Source organism: Dendronephthya gigantea, unplaced genomic scaffold (genome assembly GCF_004324835.1).
Source record: "Dendronephthya gigantea isolate DGI-Jeju-01 unplaced genomic scaffold, DenGig_1.0 000018F, whole genome shotgun sequence".
Taxonomy (NCBI): domain Eukaryota; kingdom Metazoa; phylum Cnidaria; class Anthozoa; order Malacalcyonacea; family Nephtheidae; genus Dendronephthya; species Dendronephthya gigantea.
The window spans coordinates 725,001-740,945 of record NW_021163028.1 but is presented as its reverse complement, the minus strand read 5'-3'; the positions used below and the strand labels follow the sequence as shown (position 1 = coordinate 740,945).

The window sequence follows — 15,945 nt, the reverse complement described above, 5'->3', positions numbered from 1 at the left end:
ACTCGAAGCTTTATAGAAGGGATTTTAAAATCTGTCATTAATTTTTACAATTTACGTATGTATAGTGCTTTTTTCAAATAGTCTTTTACACAAATCATTTGAGTCAATACAAATAAATGACCACACTATATAGCTGTATACAGCTGGCACAACGGAAATTCGTTGCTCTTTCAACATGCAGTTGTCCTTATTGTTATTAAGAATTAACTCTTTATCACATAAAAAGTAAATTCGGCTTACCAGGTTGGTGTTGTAGAAAAATAAAAACTGTTTGTACATGCGCGATTTAAAATCAATTCAACTAGTTCATGATGATAAGCAAAATGTTTCCCACTTTATCCCTCCGTCCAAGAAATAGGTTCCGCGGCGAAATTTGTTTGTGATCTGATGATACGCCAGATAAGGCCGTCGGAATAAAGTTTCAGACGTCGAACTTTTCACGTGCCGAACCTAATGTTAATGAGCTAAAGTCTTTGTCTAAGTTCATAACATTTGCATTCGATTCGGCGCGGACATGAAAATTTGTTCGACGTCTGAAATAGGCCTAAAACGAAGTCAGAATTAATAAAATGAACTCATCCTAAAATGAATTAATCGCTCTCCGAATTAATTCTTGCCTCGATTTTCGGAGGTATATGCTTTCTATATCCAGTGTATCAACCGATCAGCGATTTGGACATCATCCATTTTCTCCTCACCTTTCACATCTTCACGCCCGTTTTGCATCAATCGCCACAGAACCCACAACTAGGAACCGACGGACACCTTTATGAGCATGCATGCACGTAGCATGTTTCACATTTGACCAGTTCTTTGACTGGTAAGGTGCTTGCCTCATCATTGTCACTAACTGCATGTATAATATGCCTATATGTCCCTTCTCTTTTCATGGCAATTAATTGAATTAAAGCTTATTATTCATTCCTATGCATGTCTCTATCCCATCCCCACTGGAATGCTTAAGCTGCTGTCTCTTTCAATGTTTACCTTTCTCGCCGCCATTCTTTTCCTCCTTACCTAATTCCAGTTCAAAGTCTGGTTTTTTATTCCTATCTTCAAACGAGTACTTTCGTTCTACTTTTCCCTGAGATGTTCCATCTTTAATTTCCCCCATCGGATACCGGTAGAGATCTGGGGTGGCCTGTGCCGATGTCGTAGTGCGATTGAAAGTCGTGTTCTTTTCCGAAGATACCACATATGGATACGTACGGCGAGCACCCGCCGATGATGAGGATAACTCACGACGGGTTTGCCATATCGCTAGCTTTCGTTGTAGCTCGTTTCGCACCTAACACGATAAGGCAGAGTGGTTTACGCTGTACCATGCACTGTGCAGCAATTATACGTGGTACTAAACAGCCCGCGTCTTATAGCTATTTGCCGAAGGCGAGGTGAATATTGATGAATAAGGTCCGAGACAAAGTGATATAAATGCTTACCTCGTTGTTGACCAAACAGTAAAGAATAAATATTAAAGCGCCCTACAGGAGAGAGAAATATTAGGTACATGGTGTATGATAAATCTTTTGTCTGTTGGTCAGCTAACTAACATTGCTAACTGCTAACTTAAGCATTGGGAAAAAAAAAGATTGATTCACATTAAAGTTATTATTGCGAAATGCAATTCGTTAGGCATTTCATTTTTTTCGAAAAAAAAAAGCTAAATTAAAGTAAAGCTAAACGTAAAGCTAAATTATCTTTCCTAGCAGTTCGCAATGTGGGTGACGCAAATGTATAATATTTTTTGGGGCACAAAACTATTATCTGCTTACTAGATAAGGAAGAATATGGAGGAAGAGTCATACCTGTAAAGAATTAGTGATAGCAAAAATATACTGAAATACAATAGAAGATTCATTGAATGCCATGACACCAAAAATCCAGGTTATTCCTAAGATAGGAATAACTGCGCCAAATGTCTTCGTTGCCGACCTAAATTTTGTGATTAAGATTGAATTTAGCTCATAGAAATCGTTATCGCTTTAACCGCAATACTTCTTTGTGCTATACATGTATTTATATTCCCTTGATTCATTTTCAGTTTTGTCGTTATTATACTATTTATGGTATATTTGTCTGGCTAGAGTAAAGGCTGGCAAGGATGAATAGTAGATAAATAAATCTTTTCTGTTATATAGTCTTACACTTTTTGACTAAATTTTTCGTTCGATACGGATAAAAAATTGAACTGAATAAAAAGGCCTGTCTCTTATTTCAAATGTGGTATACTCTCTCTCCATCTCTCGTGTACCCACTACTTCCTGAATCCTGACGAAGGCCCTAAGGGTCAAAACGACAAGAAGAGTTTTGTCTATTTTAGCCAGTTGTTATACCACATTTGATGCGAAGTTGTCTTGAAGACCCTGCCACGCTGCTCCTTGGTTACATTGGAACGTATGTACACTCTCTTATATGTGCCCTGTCTATACGTATGCTCTTAAGACGTTTCCTACGGACTTCACATTCAGTTAATAACTATATTATGAATCCGGCCTATAACATCAAGTTATTACTAATTGGAATAGAGTCTTTAGACAATTATTATAAATTATAAATCTTACTTCAAACCGCCATATTCTTTGTCGTCAACAAACGTTGCCCATGTTGTTCTCATGACTATCATCAGAACAATAATATTTACCTAAAAAAATAAAATAAAATAGCTGACATACAACACTGAATTTGGCTAAACGAGAAAAAGAAAAGGATGATCAATTTTAGAAGAGAAGGCAGGAAATGAAGAAACAGGAAAAGGATTATCTAGAACTAGGGTAAGCAAATGGACGCGCAATGAAATGAGCCGAATGAAGAAGTAAAAATGAAGGGAGCAGCAATAATGAAGGGAAAAATAAACGTAGGTTCTCACTAAGATAATCAACAATCCAGGACCAACAAATGCCCATATTGCTCCGGACTCAACCGATAACCAGCAACTACAACAAAGTATAATGAATTAGCTATAATTTCTGTCACCTTTGTATTTACTGTATGTAGCTAACCCCGACTACAAAAAATGAATTGGTCCTATACTTTATTCAGCATTCAGCAAGAAACTAAATTCCTACTACCGCACTTCATGGATGACTACAATAGTTTGAACTTACTGGTATTTTGACACGACATCATCTCTCAAAACAACCCAGGTGATAATGGCGATTATCGCCGGACATCCTAAGACACAATTTAATAGGTTTAATCGCATACATCGATTTGATTTATGTATATCAAATTTATTGAACAATGTTCAAACGGAGAAAATGCAAACGGGACACGAGACCCCATGCGAGGCATTCCTCCGATTACATATTTACATATACAAAAACAAATAACACACAGAAGAAACATAAGTTATATAGCTACACGCATCGAAGAATAAGCATATGCCAAATTTAGGAGTTCACCGATTGTGAAATATTCATGAGAATAACTAATGAGTCTAATCTTCAATCATTACGCAGTATTTTGGTACAACGTATAGATCTGTAATTCTCCATAAAATTCTTATGAATTAGCAATTCACATATTAATTTTGATACAACTAATCTTTAGTATTCATAACTATAAGGCCCTAACATGCTATTTTAACTAGTACTAATCGATCTTGCACAATAAATATTAATAATGCAGTCGAGTTATATAAATATATCGTTATAAAACATCCTAATTGGCGGATCTTGACTATTTTATGCATTATTTGCGGATTGTTAACAGTTCAAAAAATGCTTACCCCATCCCACAAAGTAAGCCATCCTTCTTCTCATAGCATCGTTTCCACGAAAAACTTTAATAACCATCAAATAAATGTAAACGCCTTCATCCAACATCCAGAAAAACACAGCAAGGTAAAAGTAAAACGCTAACATCGCCAAAGCTAAACATGAATCCTGGAAATGCGAAATTAAATGTAACAATATTAATTTCCATAAATATCAGATAATTACGGAAATAAATAGCTAAGTATATTTACCCCAACAGGTTTGACAACCACGGTAACCAAAAATATCACGTCAGCAATTCCAAGTGCCAGTACCAAATTTGTGTGGATTACTGCTCTGTCTGTTTTGATGTTTCTGAAGTTTTGAAGCAGTTTATAACTAATCATGATTGAAAATGCAAAGCAGTAGAAAATTACGTCTCAAAATTCATCTGCATGTACTTACGATAAAGTGACATAAATTACGAAAGTCAGAAAACATCCCAAAATAGATAGACTCAACCCAACATAAGTTATGATAACCAGACGGAATGTATCTTCATCTGACACATCCTAAAAAATACCAAGATCATACCAAGATCTTAGCAAGATCATACTAAGATCTTAGCAAGATCACACCAAGATCTTAGCAAGATCATACCAAGATCTTAGCAAGATCATACCAAGATCTTAGCAAGATCATACCAAGATCTTAGCAAGATCATACCAAGATCTTAGCAAGATCATACCAAGATCTTAGCAAGATCACACCAAGATCTTAGCAAGATCATACCAAGATCTTAGCAAGATTCTTGGTTTTTTATTTACATAGAATGCTGTATTGTACTGTATTGTACTGTGTTCAACAAGTCGTGAGTTCTTGGCATAGAAACATAAAAAATGCGTTACCTGGTTATCCGAAATTTTAAATAACACAGCAAAGTTAGTGAAATGATAGCATTGACATCGAATATGACTGTGGTTTTCAAATGTTCTTTCACATTGTTTTGTTGACCATCCACCATGTTCACCTGCATACCTGGAAAGATAATTTGAAAATGTCTTGATCATTTTAAAACCATGAAATTATATATTGTTCTTGTATACAGATGTTTCAGTATGGTTGAGTATATAAGAGTATATCTTTCCGCAGTTTGAAGTCCATGTACATATAGTTTATGTAAACTTACGTGGCGTTTTCTATCCAAAACGAGCATTCTGAAGCAATCGTTTCACCAATCTTTCAAAAAATAGATGTGAAAGTCAAGTTTGAAACTGCATTGAATAGAAATTGTCGGAAAAATTGTTTCCCCAGTTGAAAAAATACATGGAATATTAGGAATTGATAAAGATTTTTAAAATTATCTACAAAAAATGCATGTTTACGGCTATCGTTAAGAAATACAAACTCAGGTTCTTTCAGGTCTCGAAGAATAGGCAAAAGATTGGCATGAAATTACACTGATTCTTTGTTGCATAAAAATTTCTCGTCTTTGGATTTTTTCTCAATTACCATGCATTTGAATTCATTTAGGCGTACGTCCTGCCAACTATCACGTTTTAGCATAAATTTCGATTTGACTATTGGTTTCATTCTCATTCTGATTGGTCACAATTCATTGTCTCTGAAGTGATAGTGACTATAGCTTTTTGATGCATTTTTTCAAATAAAAAATTTGAAGAATTATATAAATTTTTATGAGTTGTGTTAATTCTTGTTTTTAAACACCTCCAAATGTATACTAAAGCAATTAGTCGCCTAAGACTCGGTTATTACAAGCCTATATTCACTTCGCCTTAAGCTGAGTGAGTATAGACTTGTAATCACCTCTCCTTCGGCGACTAATTGTTAATTAGTTAGCTCCAAACAAATAGTAACTCACGATATTCTTCTTGAATGTCATTTCCACAGGGTCAGCAAGTGTTTTGCGTGGTGGAGGCGAAACCACTGCATTTATAACATTAGTTCCCACCGTAAAATCCCCTGTTTTGTTTCTCATTTCACGATACGGCTTGAAAATTATACCAACAAAATATGCTTTGCCTATACGGATTGAAAAGAGTTTAGACAGATTTCTTATCATAGCCTAAAATAACATTACAACACACTCAGCTAACTGCATAAAAGTAATTTTGTGGTTAATTGTGTATCACTATATTCAGGAGGTCTCAAGGTCTGGCGATTGAAGCCTAATTAAAGTTTCATCAGGTATGTAGTTTTTGATTTCATTTTACTTATGGTGTAAATGCGCAGGCTTTATATGCTATAGACATATTCTTAGACTTATAATTCTCATAATCGACTGATGTCCTCGTTTAGCAATGAAAGCCTTGTATCAAAAATGGACAAATTGTTTTCCTTACCTGATTCGGAGACAAAAACGGAGCTTGGAATATCAATCTTTTCACTCTCAATAACTTCACTTGCATCAGTGGGAAATGAAAATCCTTGGGATATCGTTGAATTTATTACTGCCACACCAAATACTAAAGGATAATTACAATACATGTAATTGGATTCTGAATAATCCCCCAGGCACGTCCCTTGCATGGATGAGCGACTTTAGTGCTTTTAGTTATAGGCCAAGCTTCTTCAGATAAAATTAACAATTTTGTTCGAAACATTCACTGAATTTCCGAACGTTCGCCTAGTTTTCCAATTCACTAACTTCCAGACAAAGTTCAAAAAGGTCCGGACAAAAGGGGAAAATTAAAGGGTTGATTATCTTATGGATATACACAGCACAGAATGTAAAAACTATTTTCTTACTAAGATCTTCTGTAACTTCCTGAAAAGTGACAGAACTCTCATTCTCAGGCAGGGCGAGCTGTTGAGAAATGGAATTTCCAAGATCTTCCAACACTTTAACTGCTTGCATACCTGGATCCTAAAAGTTAAGTAGACACATAAATACATATACTTTAGAACTGCATCGCATGCAATTATCGCTACTGCATGGTTTATACTTATTATTACCTACCCTGGTTATATACCTACATGGTTGCCGTGAACTTATTAACTTCAATACTTTAGAACTGTTCGGTTAACTTGACCTTATGCCCTTCGGCATTCAATGCTAATAATTTCATTATGATAGATAATAGGCAAAGAGATATTTAAAACGGCTCATGACAAACGCTTGCTAATATTAATATGTGTTAACAAATTTGATTGAAAGATTAAAAAATGTTTCATGTAGGAGTTTAATTCCTTTCACTTTTCACAAAGGTTCACTTATTTACCTCGTTTTGGTCTTCAGCTGTTCGGTTTGTGTTTATTAAATTTGCAGCAGCATCCAGCACTCGCTGAGTAGAAAAGATGATAGGAGAATTTTTACAGCGCAAATTTGGTAGTGCGCTAAAACATGTTGTGCTGGCCATATTGTTCACACTTGTCAACAACATTGAGCAATATTGCTGACCAGAAATATTTCATATATAAAATCGTTATGCGAAATTTATGCAAAGGGAAACTTAATCGGGTGGAACAAAATTGTTCGCTGTTGATGACAATTGTGAGCAATATGGGCAGCACAAGATGGTTCAACCCTGCTCATATCAATATTGCCACAACCTGATCGTCCTTACAGCCATCTTTTATATAGCTACGTTTCTAATGGGAACTTATTTACCCTATATGCGACCGCATGAAATAAAAATTGGACATAACAGATGAACAAGCCGTCGTGAATATGGATGAAATGCAGTTTGGTAAAACAGACGATGTTCAGGCCAGCCTCTAAGCTATATTAGTTTGTTATAAGCACTGGCTGGGAAAAGAATTAGAAAATGTATATATATGTTTTCCGAAAAATTCTAACACTTAGATTCCTAGAAGTACACCAAAATAACTCTAATTGGAAGTAACATTTCTGCATAATTGCTACAAATTTGAACTGCATCATGATGCTAAATTTGACGTAATGTTTTTATATAACGGTAATTCGTGGAGGGTATCTGGCACAGGAATTTTCATTTATCTAATACCTTAATTGTCCTCTTGTCATTGATTTTCACATTAGACGTGTTAAGGTTGTTGATGAAATCAATATCTATAAAAGAAGAGAATCAAGTATTATATAGATTGACTTATGTTTTCAGTTTATTCTTCCGAGACTCAGTGTAAATATATTTCGTGTTACATTTGGTGTAATAGACAATTTCGATAATTGCGTCTGAACATTATCGTTTTAAATTTAGAACCACCTTAAAATAAAATAGGATGGATTTCAAGTTTTACTTTCACGAACCACTCACAAAGATAAAAAAAACACATGCATGGTGAAAAATGATTTTTAATTAGGCTACGACCTTTAATTAGGTCTCGAATAAGGCTTATTTCCACGCTTATTTGTTAAAATGAAAAGTTCTTTTTCATGCATGTGTTGAAGAACGATGTTTTGCATCTTTGCACATAATTATCGAAATGTCTAATTGTGACGTAATTATTAAAAGGTCTATTATTTTTCAAAAGCACCAGTTTTAAAACGGTGGATATCAGATCGATCACGTTTACGGATTTACCAAAAAACTTAGGTATCAAAATTTCACTAGGAAAATGCGTTGGATATTTGTTATTCAGCCCATGAAGTTAAGAAATGCGTGAAGTTCCTACTAAATTTTTGCTTATCCCCTGGCTTTCAAACAATCGACCCTATAAATAAAAAAGTTTCTCTTTGAGGCATATCAAAGGCTGGTTTTCATATGATATAATTTGTGATAATTTGTCGTAATTCACATGTTATATAATTCGTTATAATTTGTTGATATACTGACTAATAAATGCATGTGGATTATAGCGATCGAATTTTGACGAATTGTGTTATATAAAAAACAATCTTTATAGCTTTGGAATCTGTACCCACGATTATTTGTTTGAAAGTTTTGCAATTTTTTAAATTATACACCTTTGATTTGAGAAATGCAGATCGCATGTTGCATCCCATAAATCAAACATTATTATACCTTCTTTAAATTTGTTGTTTCCCTCATCGATGTTTCCCCCATCGGGAGAAAGTGTGCTACTGGGAAAAAATGCAGAAGTTGGCGACCCTTTTATAAAGGCTGAGGAAGAGGCCTTCAGAACATCATTTTTTGATGACGTCGTCAAAGCTGGCTCAGCTACAAGACTGGGCGTCTTCGAAGCATTACTTCGTTTAATTGATGACGTCGTCGAAGTCGGTTCGGTTACGACGCTAGACGAACTCGTCGGAGCTGGTTCTGCTGCGAGGCTAGACGTTGTCGAAACAGAGTCTCCTGGTGCGATTATGATCGCAGTGTAGTGTGGGATTGATGTTTGAGTAAATTGAGGATTTATCACGGTAGAGGTAGTGCTAAAAATCAGTATACAGACAAAATGGTTGGTGATATATACTGCATTGGTTCTCTAAGACTAAGGGTCTTAATACATCGACATTGGATAGCATTAAATAATTAGTCATAATTCACATTTTTTATTGTCATTGAAATGCGAGATCCGACTTATAAAAACCGAATCGCCACAAATTAAAACAAATCACGACATGTGAATTGCGACGAATTATATGATAAATTACGTCATATGAGAACCGGCCTTAAAAAACTGTGCTATTTAAGAAACGTGTAAGTACTAAATATACTAAGAAACGTCAAATGCAAACCTGCCGTCCTAAAAACCATGACCAGCCGATAATTTAAAAAAGTAAAGTAAAACAGACACATGACTCTGATATTCATTAGCAATCCTTGCATTTTTCATATTCTGAGTAAAGTTACACTAAACTCGCAAGCGGAGCCGTAGCTAGACCTCCTAACCTAATGTTAACATAACATAGCCTCATAGGAACAATGGCGTACAAAAGAAATCATGCAGTTGGGCATAAGACAAATATATGAACAACAACCCCCCTCCCCTCCCAACCAATTAAGCTTCTCGTTATACGGCCCGGAACAGTATTAAAGGAATGTAGCCAACATATCCCCACGTCCGACCGTCAGCACATTTCCACGTGTTCCACTACGTGGTTTCATGCGCAAACATTTACCAACCTCATTTGAATTGATTCCGTCATAGAATTGCTTATCGCCGAACTGAGAACTGTACTTGCGACATAAGAAGTGAAAAACCGGGTGAATACGGACGATTTGGTGACAGCACGGGAGGTCACAATACGCCGAGGTAAAATTTTCATATCCAATTGCACTTGAGCACCATTTTTAAAGATAAAAAAAAATGTGCAATTTTCTCCCCACGGTTCTCTAAACTGTGGCACCGATATATTCACCATTACGTTTAAAGGCAGTGTTTTCCTACAGTCTTGATAAGAAATCACTCCGGAGTTTGTAATTCTACCGCAAAAACATAGTTGCCCATCAGTGAATCGTATCTCATAAACTGTCTGAGTACTACATTCGACATTGAAATTGGTCAAATTAGATTGTTGCGAGTTCTTTATAGTGTAGCTGAAGTGAAATTTTTCCTTTTTCCTGCAGCCATCAGAGCTCTCTGCAATTTTTGAAGAAATGCATAACAATTATTATAATTATGATCGTATATTGAGTTTTGTTTAGTCTATAATATTGTCTGCTATGTCACTATCAGTCAGTTCAATCATAAAAGTATATTTAGTTTTATATAATTTTGAGTATTAAAAAATAGGTTCGAGTAGTCTAATTGCTCACCAGTCAGTATGACCAGAAATACAGGCCGGTAAGCAGTGCATGAGGTATGTGGGCTCATGCGGTTCAGCTAGTTTTCAGTTAATCATTTAGATAATTTTTGCTCAATTCGAGAAAGACAATAAATTATGACGATTGTTTTTATTTTATCAACCAACTACACAATCTAATACAGATGCAGCCCGATTATAACAAACACAATTATTCGAACACTTATAAAATATTTAATATTGTTGAATATTTAATATATAAGTTTTGCATTTAATAGCAATAGCTAAAAGAAAATAATGGCAATCAAAAACCACTGTACGAAATTGATGAACTTCATCGCATATTTACGCCTGGTTTCCACGGACCATTTTTTCTGACAAATGCATGTAATGTGATAAATAAAATATTTTCTCCATGTGTAAAAAGGGAGGGTTACAGAAAAAAACGAATGTCAATTTTACGTACTAAAAATAAATGACAAAGAAAATTAGCTTGTGTACAGATAGCTAAAGGGGAGAAAAATTTTCAGCGTGTGAACGATGACGATTTTTAAATATTTCCGTGTTTGAAACCAAAAGTGCAAGCAAAGTTACGATGACATCTGTTTCCTTTTACGCCATCTGTCATCCTGAAAAATTGAAACTGTGCGGAACGATTCGTCTGCAAATTCAACGAGTTTGGCGTTTATTCATTACTCAAGGTTCGAGACGCCCTCGAAGGATCGTTTTGATTCTTTCAATTTTCGCTGGGGATACGAGCGAATTTTGTGAATAGTAAGGAAATTATTTTGCTCCCATGTAATCGGTCAGACGCCATTTACGGTAAATTACACGGCACTGATTCTACGAATCAACCCCAATTGGAGGAATTTCTATTTGCTTAGCGCAACAGCTCGCTCGCGGCTAAAAACACTCAAACACCCAACGGCTGTTGTCGAAGTAGACGAAAATATACTTATTACCAAAGCCAGCCCGTCATTTGTGAAAACAATCAATTCAGAAATGCAGAAATTTGGGACTTCTGTGAAAACAATCAATTCAGATATATATGCCAAAATATTATGGTGGAATACTGAAATGTTTTAGCGAAAATGCTACTCGGCTCCATGCGATACTACCTGCACGTACTACGATTGGCATTTGATGTATCTTTCATCAAAACCGCGTTATTTAAGAGCACGATTATTCACACGGTGACGGTGTAATTACAGGTCCGTGATAAATTTAGGCTTTTTACGAACATATAAATATTTAAAATTTTAGTGCACCTGCGTGTGTCGCGAGTAGGAATTATCAAAGCATATTGTATGCGAGGTAACTCAATTTTCGAAAGATATGGGAAGGCTACATTCATTTTTGCAACTATAATCACACATATACTTTGAAACATAGAACATACGCAACAAGATAAGATCGCGGGCGAAGATTACTATCATGCAATTAAAGCTATAATTATTAACTCCTGCTGATCTTTGAATGGATACTCGTGTTACTTCTAAAGTTGTTAAATTTGCATTCGGCAGATGCGATAATTATCCTGTACCAGTTACTATGACACTATGACATCTTTGAGACACTAACTTAAGTGTCTGGTATGACTATGAGGCTGTATATTACGTACACTGTGTTTTGCTATGAAAATGAAGTATGAATCTTGAATGTATATTACTGCCGCTCATTCGGTAACGTCTGTTTCTTACCAGACTGGTCTATGTGCTTAACTCCACAGGGCTACGATGGCTATCTTAATAAACCATCAGGACTATTGACAGTACTCTCAATTGAAAATTTATAAATCGTGGACAATTGCCCCAGCATAAATATAAACATCTCACAATTCCTGTCGAAATTTCAGATAATTCATAGTACGTGAATAATGTTCATCTCCAATGGCCTATAGACATCTCTCATCCATAATGAAACAATTTTCGCCGTCAGTGCTTACCGTCGCTTACCTAGTTCGAATTTATTTTGAGAGTACAGTGTACTTATTAAATAAATATAGGTGTCAAAACGTTCTCTCGTATTGTTATATTATGTAGCTTGTCACAAAGCAAAATAAACCCGTAAGCATATCTAGTTTAGTCTATAATATATTGTATAGCTAATTAAACATGTTCTAACTTGACAATACATGCATGGCTTTTTACCGATTATATTGCATAACAGAGTCAACAGAATATTACATATTGCAGTAGCTATACATATATCTATATATATATACTTCGGAAATTTACTCCTACGTAGTACGTACCTTGGGAATATGTGAAAGAAACCTGACTTTGAATGATGCAAATTATAACAATAATATACCAACTAAATCCAGACATCTTTAGACGTTTGTACCTTATTAAACGTACAATACTTCTTTGATTAGTATAAACGGTTCAAAACGTCCTGTTGATCCAAGTATAATGTCGGATTGAAACGTCGGTGGAGCTTTATTTACAATATCCGATTCGGATTTTTCTAGCTTCGTTCATTGATGTCATGTTCCTTTATTCCTCGTGCATATCAGACCTTTTCTTAGCAAACTTAGCGTGAATCGTATATGTTAATAGCTCTGTATAAACAGTAGGGGTCAGACCATATGTAGTCTTGAAAGAATCACGCCTGTTTTACATAAACATTCACGCCAACTGCTGATGATACAAAGGCGAAATTCATGAATGTGCCAGTAGTTTGACACCTACAACTTCGTAATATGATATTGCGTAGAAATAAGGAAGCTGAGCTTTCGAAAATTTAAATTCGAAAACACCATCAACGCTGGCCGACATAAATTTCCAAAGGAAATCCCCTTGACCCTTTTTCAATGCTTCTTTGAACGCCTACACGAACGCAATGATTGATATTAGTCAGCGAGAAAGCATGCTTGAATACATTAGAAAACTCTAGAGTATATAGAAAATAAATGACACAGATGGATGAACAGATGGTTATACCTTTTACATATTTTTAACATATGGCTTCAAATGGATATTTATTTCGAATTTTTCACTGATCTTCTTTTTATGAAAAAGCCCATATTCTAAAGGAAAGGAATTGATAGGCAAATACTTATGTCAAGTTGGTACATATATTTGTCTTTCTGTTTAAGAAAGATTGTTTTCATGCACAAAATGCTTTGCCAATATCAAAACATGATTATATTTTCACAAATGCTTTGCAATATCAAAAGATGTTTAAATCTGGCTACCACCGTCCAATTTAGAGCCCGATACATGTGTAAATATAATCGATCCAACGAGATTATTTGTCTATCCCTTACTTATCTCAGTCAATTATTACGTTTTGGAATCTGTGAACGTAGTGACGACGTACAGCACGTTACAAGAACTGGGTAACATTATACTCAATATCATGCATCTGTATACCTGAAACAAAAATACTCATTCGCTTAGCTTGAAGCTGCGAAATTTAGGTTATTTGTGGGGGTCGAACATAATGCTCAGCAATTGCATGTACAACTTTGTAATCTTACGCCAAACGCGGAAACGGTCAGTTAGTTAAATTAATCATAGGTCGGTTTATTTGCATGCTTGATAATATTCAAATATACGTTTTAATTTATATATGCAGAAATCATCAATCAACTCGATTAATTTCCTTGTATTCGATAAAACCCATATTTTGTTTGTGAGGCAGACTGTTCCGATGGGGATCAAGATTTTTTTGCCTTCTTCTTTGCCTTCTTTTGAGTATATATTCTCAAAAACTGCAAAAATTTTCATTGAAATTATCCTTGGAGTTGTGACATCGAATACCCGACACATTGCAGGATATATGCATACTTACCTTATGTCAAAACCCGGGTATGTTTAATGTAAACATTTTCAATATCAGAACTCGGAAATTATTCCTATATGCAGGCTATGTTATTGACTATAAAATAGGACTGTTATTGAACACTGCGGTACGGACTACGGATAGCAAACATCTTATTCTTGAAATTTAAGAGAGGTTTTAAAATTTTGCAAAAGGACTTTGTAAGAAATATCAAAGTTCGTTTTTCCATGACACAATAAAAGCTTTAAGCTTTCATTTTAATCTTATTTTGTAATAACAACTGTCCACGGCTAACTGGAAATATGAGCTTAAAACAAAATTTCAGTCGCTAGTGTAAACAATTTTCTCGGCGCCCGTCTGCTGTGGCGTTTTGAGCGCTAATTCATCTTTATCGGCGCCGAATGTGCGAGCTTATGTAAATGTACAATTTGCTCAAATAGCTCCAGCGTTTAACTTTTAATAGTCGAAACAGAAAGATTACATTTATCTTGACGTCGTTTATATGATAAGATTGATTAATGTGCTGGTCTAACTGATTCATGCTCGCAAGAGACCCCTTTAGTTTTTACGTATATGTATAATTATAGCTATATCATACATGCATAAAACAGGGTGTATATATATTAATATAAAAAGGAGACAATTCAAATTTGCGCTCAACTCAAATCTTTTCGTAAATGTAATTTTTGGACACGAATCCAGTGGCGTATATAGCCAACCGGACGATTTAGTCCTGCTATTTAGTCCTGATATTTCGACTTCGTAGCTAAATGAAACGTTTCGTAATGATGTTTTATAAAAGAATACATAATAATGAAGTTAAGCCACATGCACTTACACGAGTAAATTTCCTTCGGCAAAATTTCTTTTGGTTTAAAAACCCAGCATGCAATAGATCTTTCTTTTGCCGTATAAACGTCAAAGAAATTTTCCTCGTGATGGGCTTATAGGAATATACTACCGGTTTAGATATGATATGGTCAAATTCGCAGTATACCGACTAGTATGTGGAACTTTCTATAGCTCTAACTAACGTTTTATATTCAAAACAATAAATTAATCCTAAAAAAAACAACACAACGTGTATGGGCGTTACATGTCGCGTTAAAATACTGTTTAACGCTTCGAGAATAAGGTTTGAGAATACGTCTTAAAACGTTTATCAACAAAATTGGTAGGGTAAGCCTTTAGAAATGAATACTGAATATTAAGACAAAGAAGACAACCATGCATGTATTATACATATGAGAATAATTGGAAATTTTTTTCGCCATGCGTGTCCAATCACGCAGCAAAAACCTATACCGCAGAAATAATGTGTTGTCAGCTTAGCTATCAACACGCTTGCTCATTCGGTTTATTAATTGCTTATGCGCGCGGCAGGCTGAGTGCGCTTGTCACATCCATGAGAGGAACACGGTCACCCGGCTCAAATTCAACTCTATTGATCCATTTTAAGTCGCGTAATCCGATTATTTTTCAAAAATGTTAATTCGAAAACGTTAGTCCTATGCCTGTAGAAAAGCCGTTTAAGCCTGGCTCTCGTATATCACTCTAGTCAGCGATGGCTATTGTCAGCAATCACCGAAGAATGAACTGCTTTGTTATTTCGAATTTTTTTTGCCTTTGGACATTAATTAACAATACATCATCGACTGTCGGTAACATATGAGAACCAGGTCTACAAACTATAGCATAGTAGTTAATTTTCACCGTAGCACGACAACGGACGAATATATGTAGCTTCATTATTATCGCTAACGCGACGAAAAGTCTCGTGAAATCCTCGTTCCGTAAAGTCTAAAGATTGTTCCA

At 35.3% G+C, this 15,945-nt stretch overlaps 1 protein-coding gene across 1 annotated transcript; it reads right to left on the bottom strand.

Annotated features, from left to right (window-relative positions):
* Positions 1-13,358, bottom strand: LOC114520848 (adhesion G-protein coupled receptor D1-like). The gene is made up of 20 exons (XM_028541192.1): positions 13,287-13,358; positions 12,596-13,172; positions 9,722-10,178; positions 8,660-9,027; positions 7,682-7,746; positions 6,938-7,000; positions 6,465-6,582; positions 6,059-6,181; positions 5,578-5,738; positions 4,885-4,934; positions 4,604-4,733; positions 4,161-4,267; positions 3,968-4,070; positions 3,728-3,884; positions 3,105-3,171; positions 2,867-2,933; positions 2,562-2,641; positions 1,806-1,932; positions 1,440-1,481; positions 1-1,288 (listed from the first exon to the last, which is right to left on the bottom strand). The coding sequence occupies exons 2-20, from the start codon at positions 12,669-12,671 to the stop codon at positions 977-979; spliced, it is 2,673 nt and encodes an 890-aa protein (XP_028396993.1). The 5' UTR covers positions 12,672-13,172; positions 13,287-13,358; the 3' UTR covers positions 1-976.
* Positions 13,359-15,945: the final 2,587 nt, after the last annotated feature.

What these genes read in the sequence shown, in the direction of transcription:
- LOC114520848 (XM_028541192.1), bottom strand. Translation starts at nt 12,671, where the DNA reads ATGTCTGGATTTAGTTGGTATATTATTGTTATAATTTGCATCATTCAA. An exon ending in TTCTTTCACATATTCCCAAG is followed by an intron (nt 10,179 to 12,595) that starts GTACGTACTACG and finishes CAAAAATTGCAG; the next exon opens with AGAGCTCTGATGGCTGCAGG. An exon ending in CTATCACTAATTCTTTACAG is followed by an intron (nt 1,482 to 1,805) that starts GTATGACTCTTC and finishes TCTCTCCTGTAG; the next exon opens with GGCGCTTTAATATTTATTCT.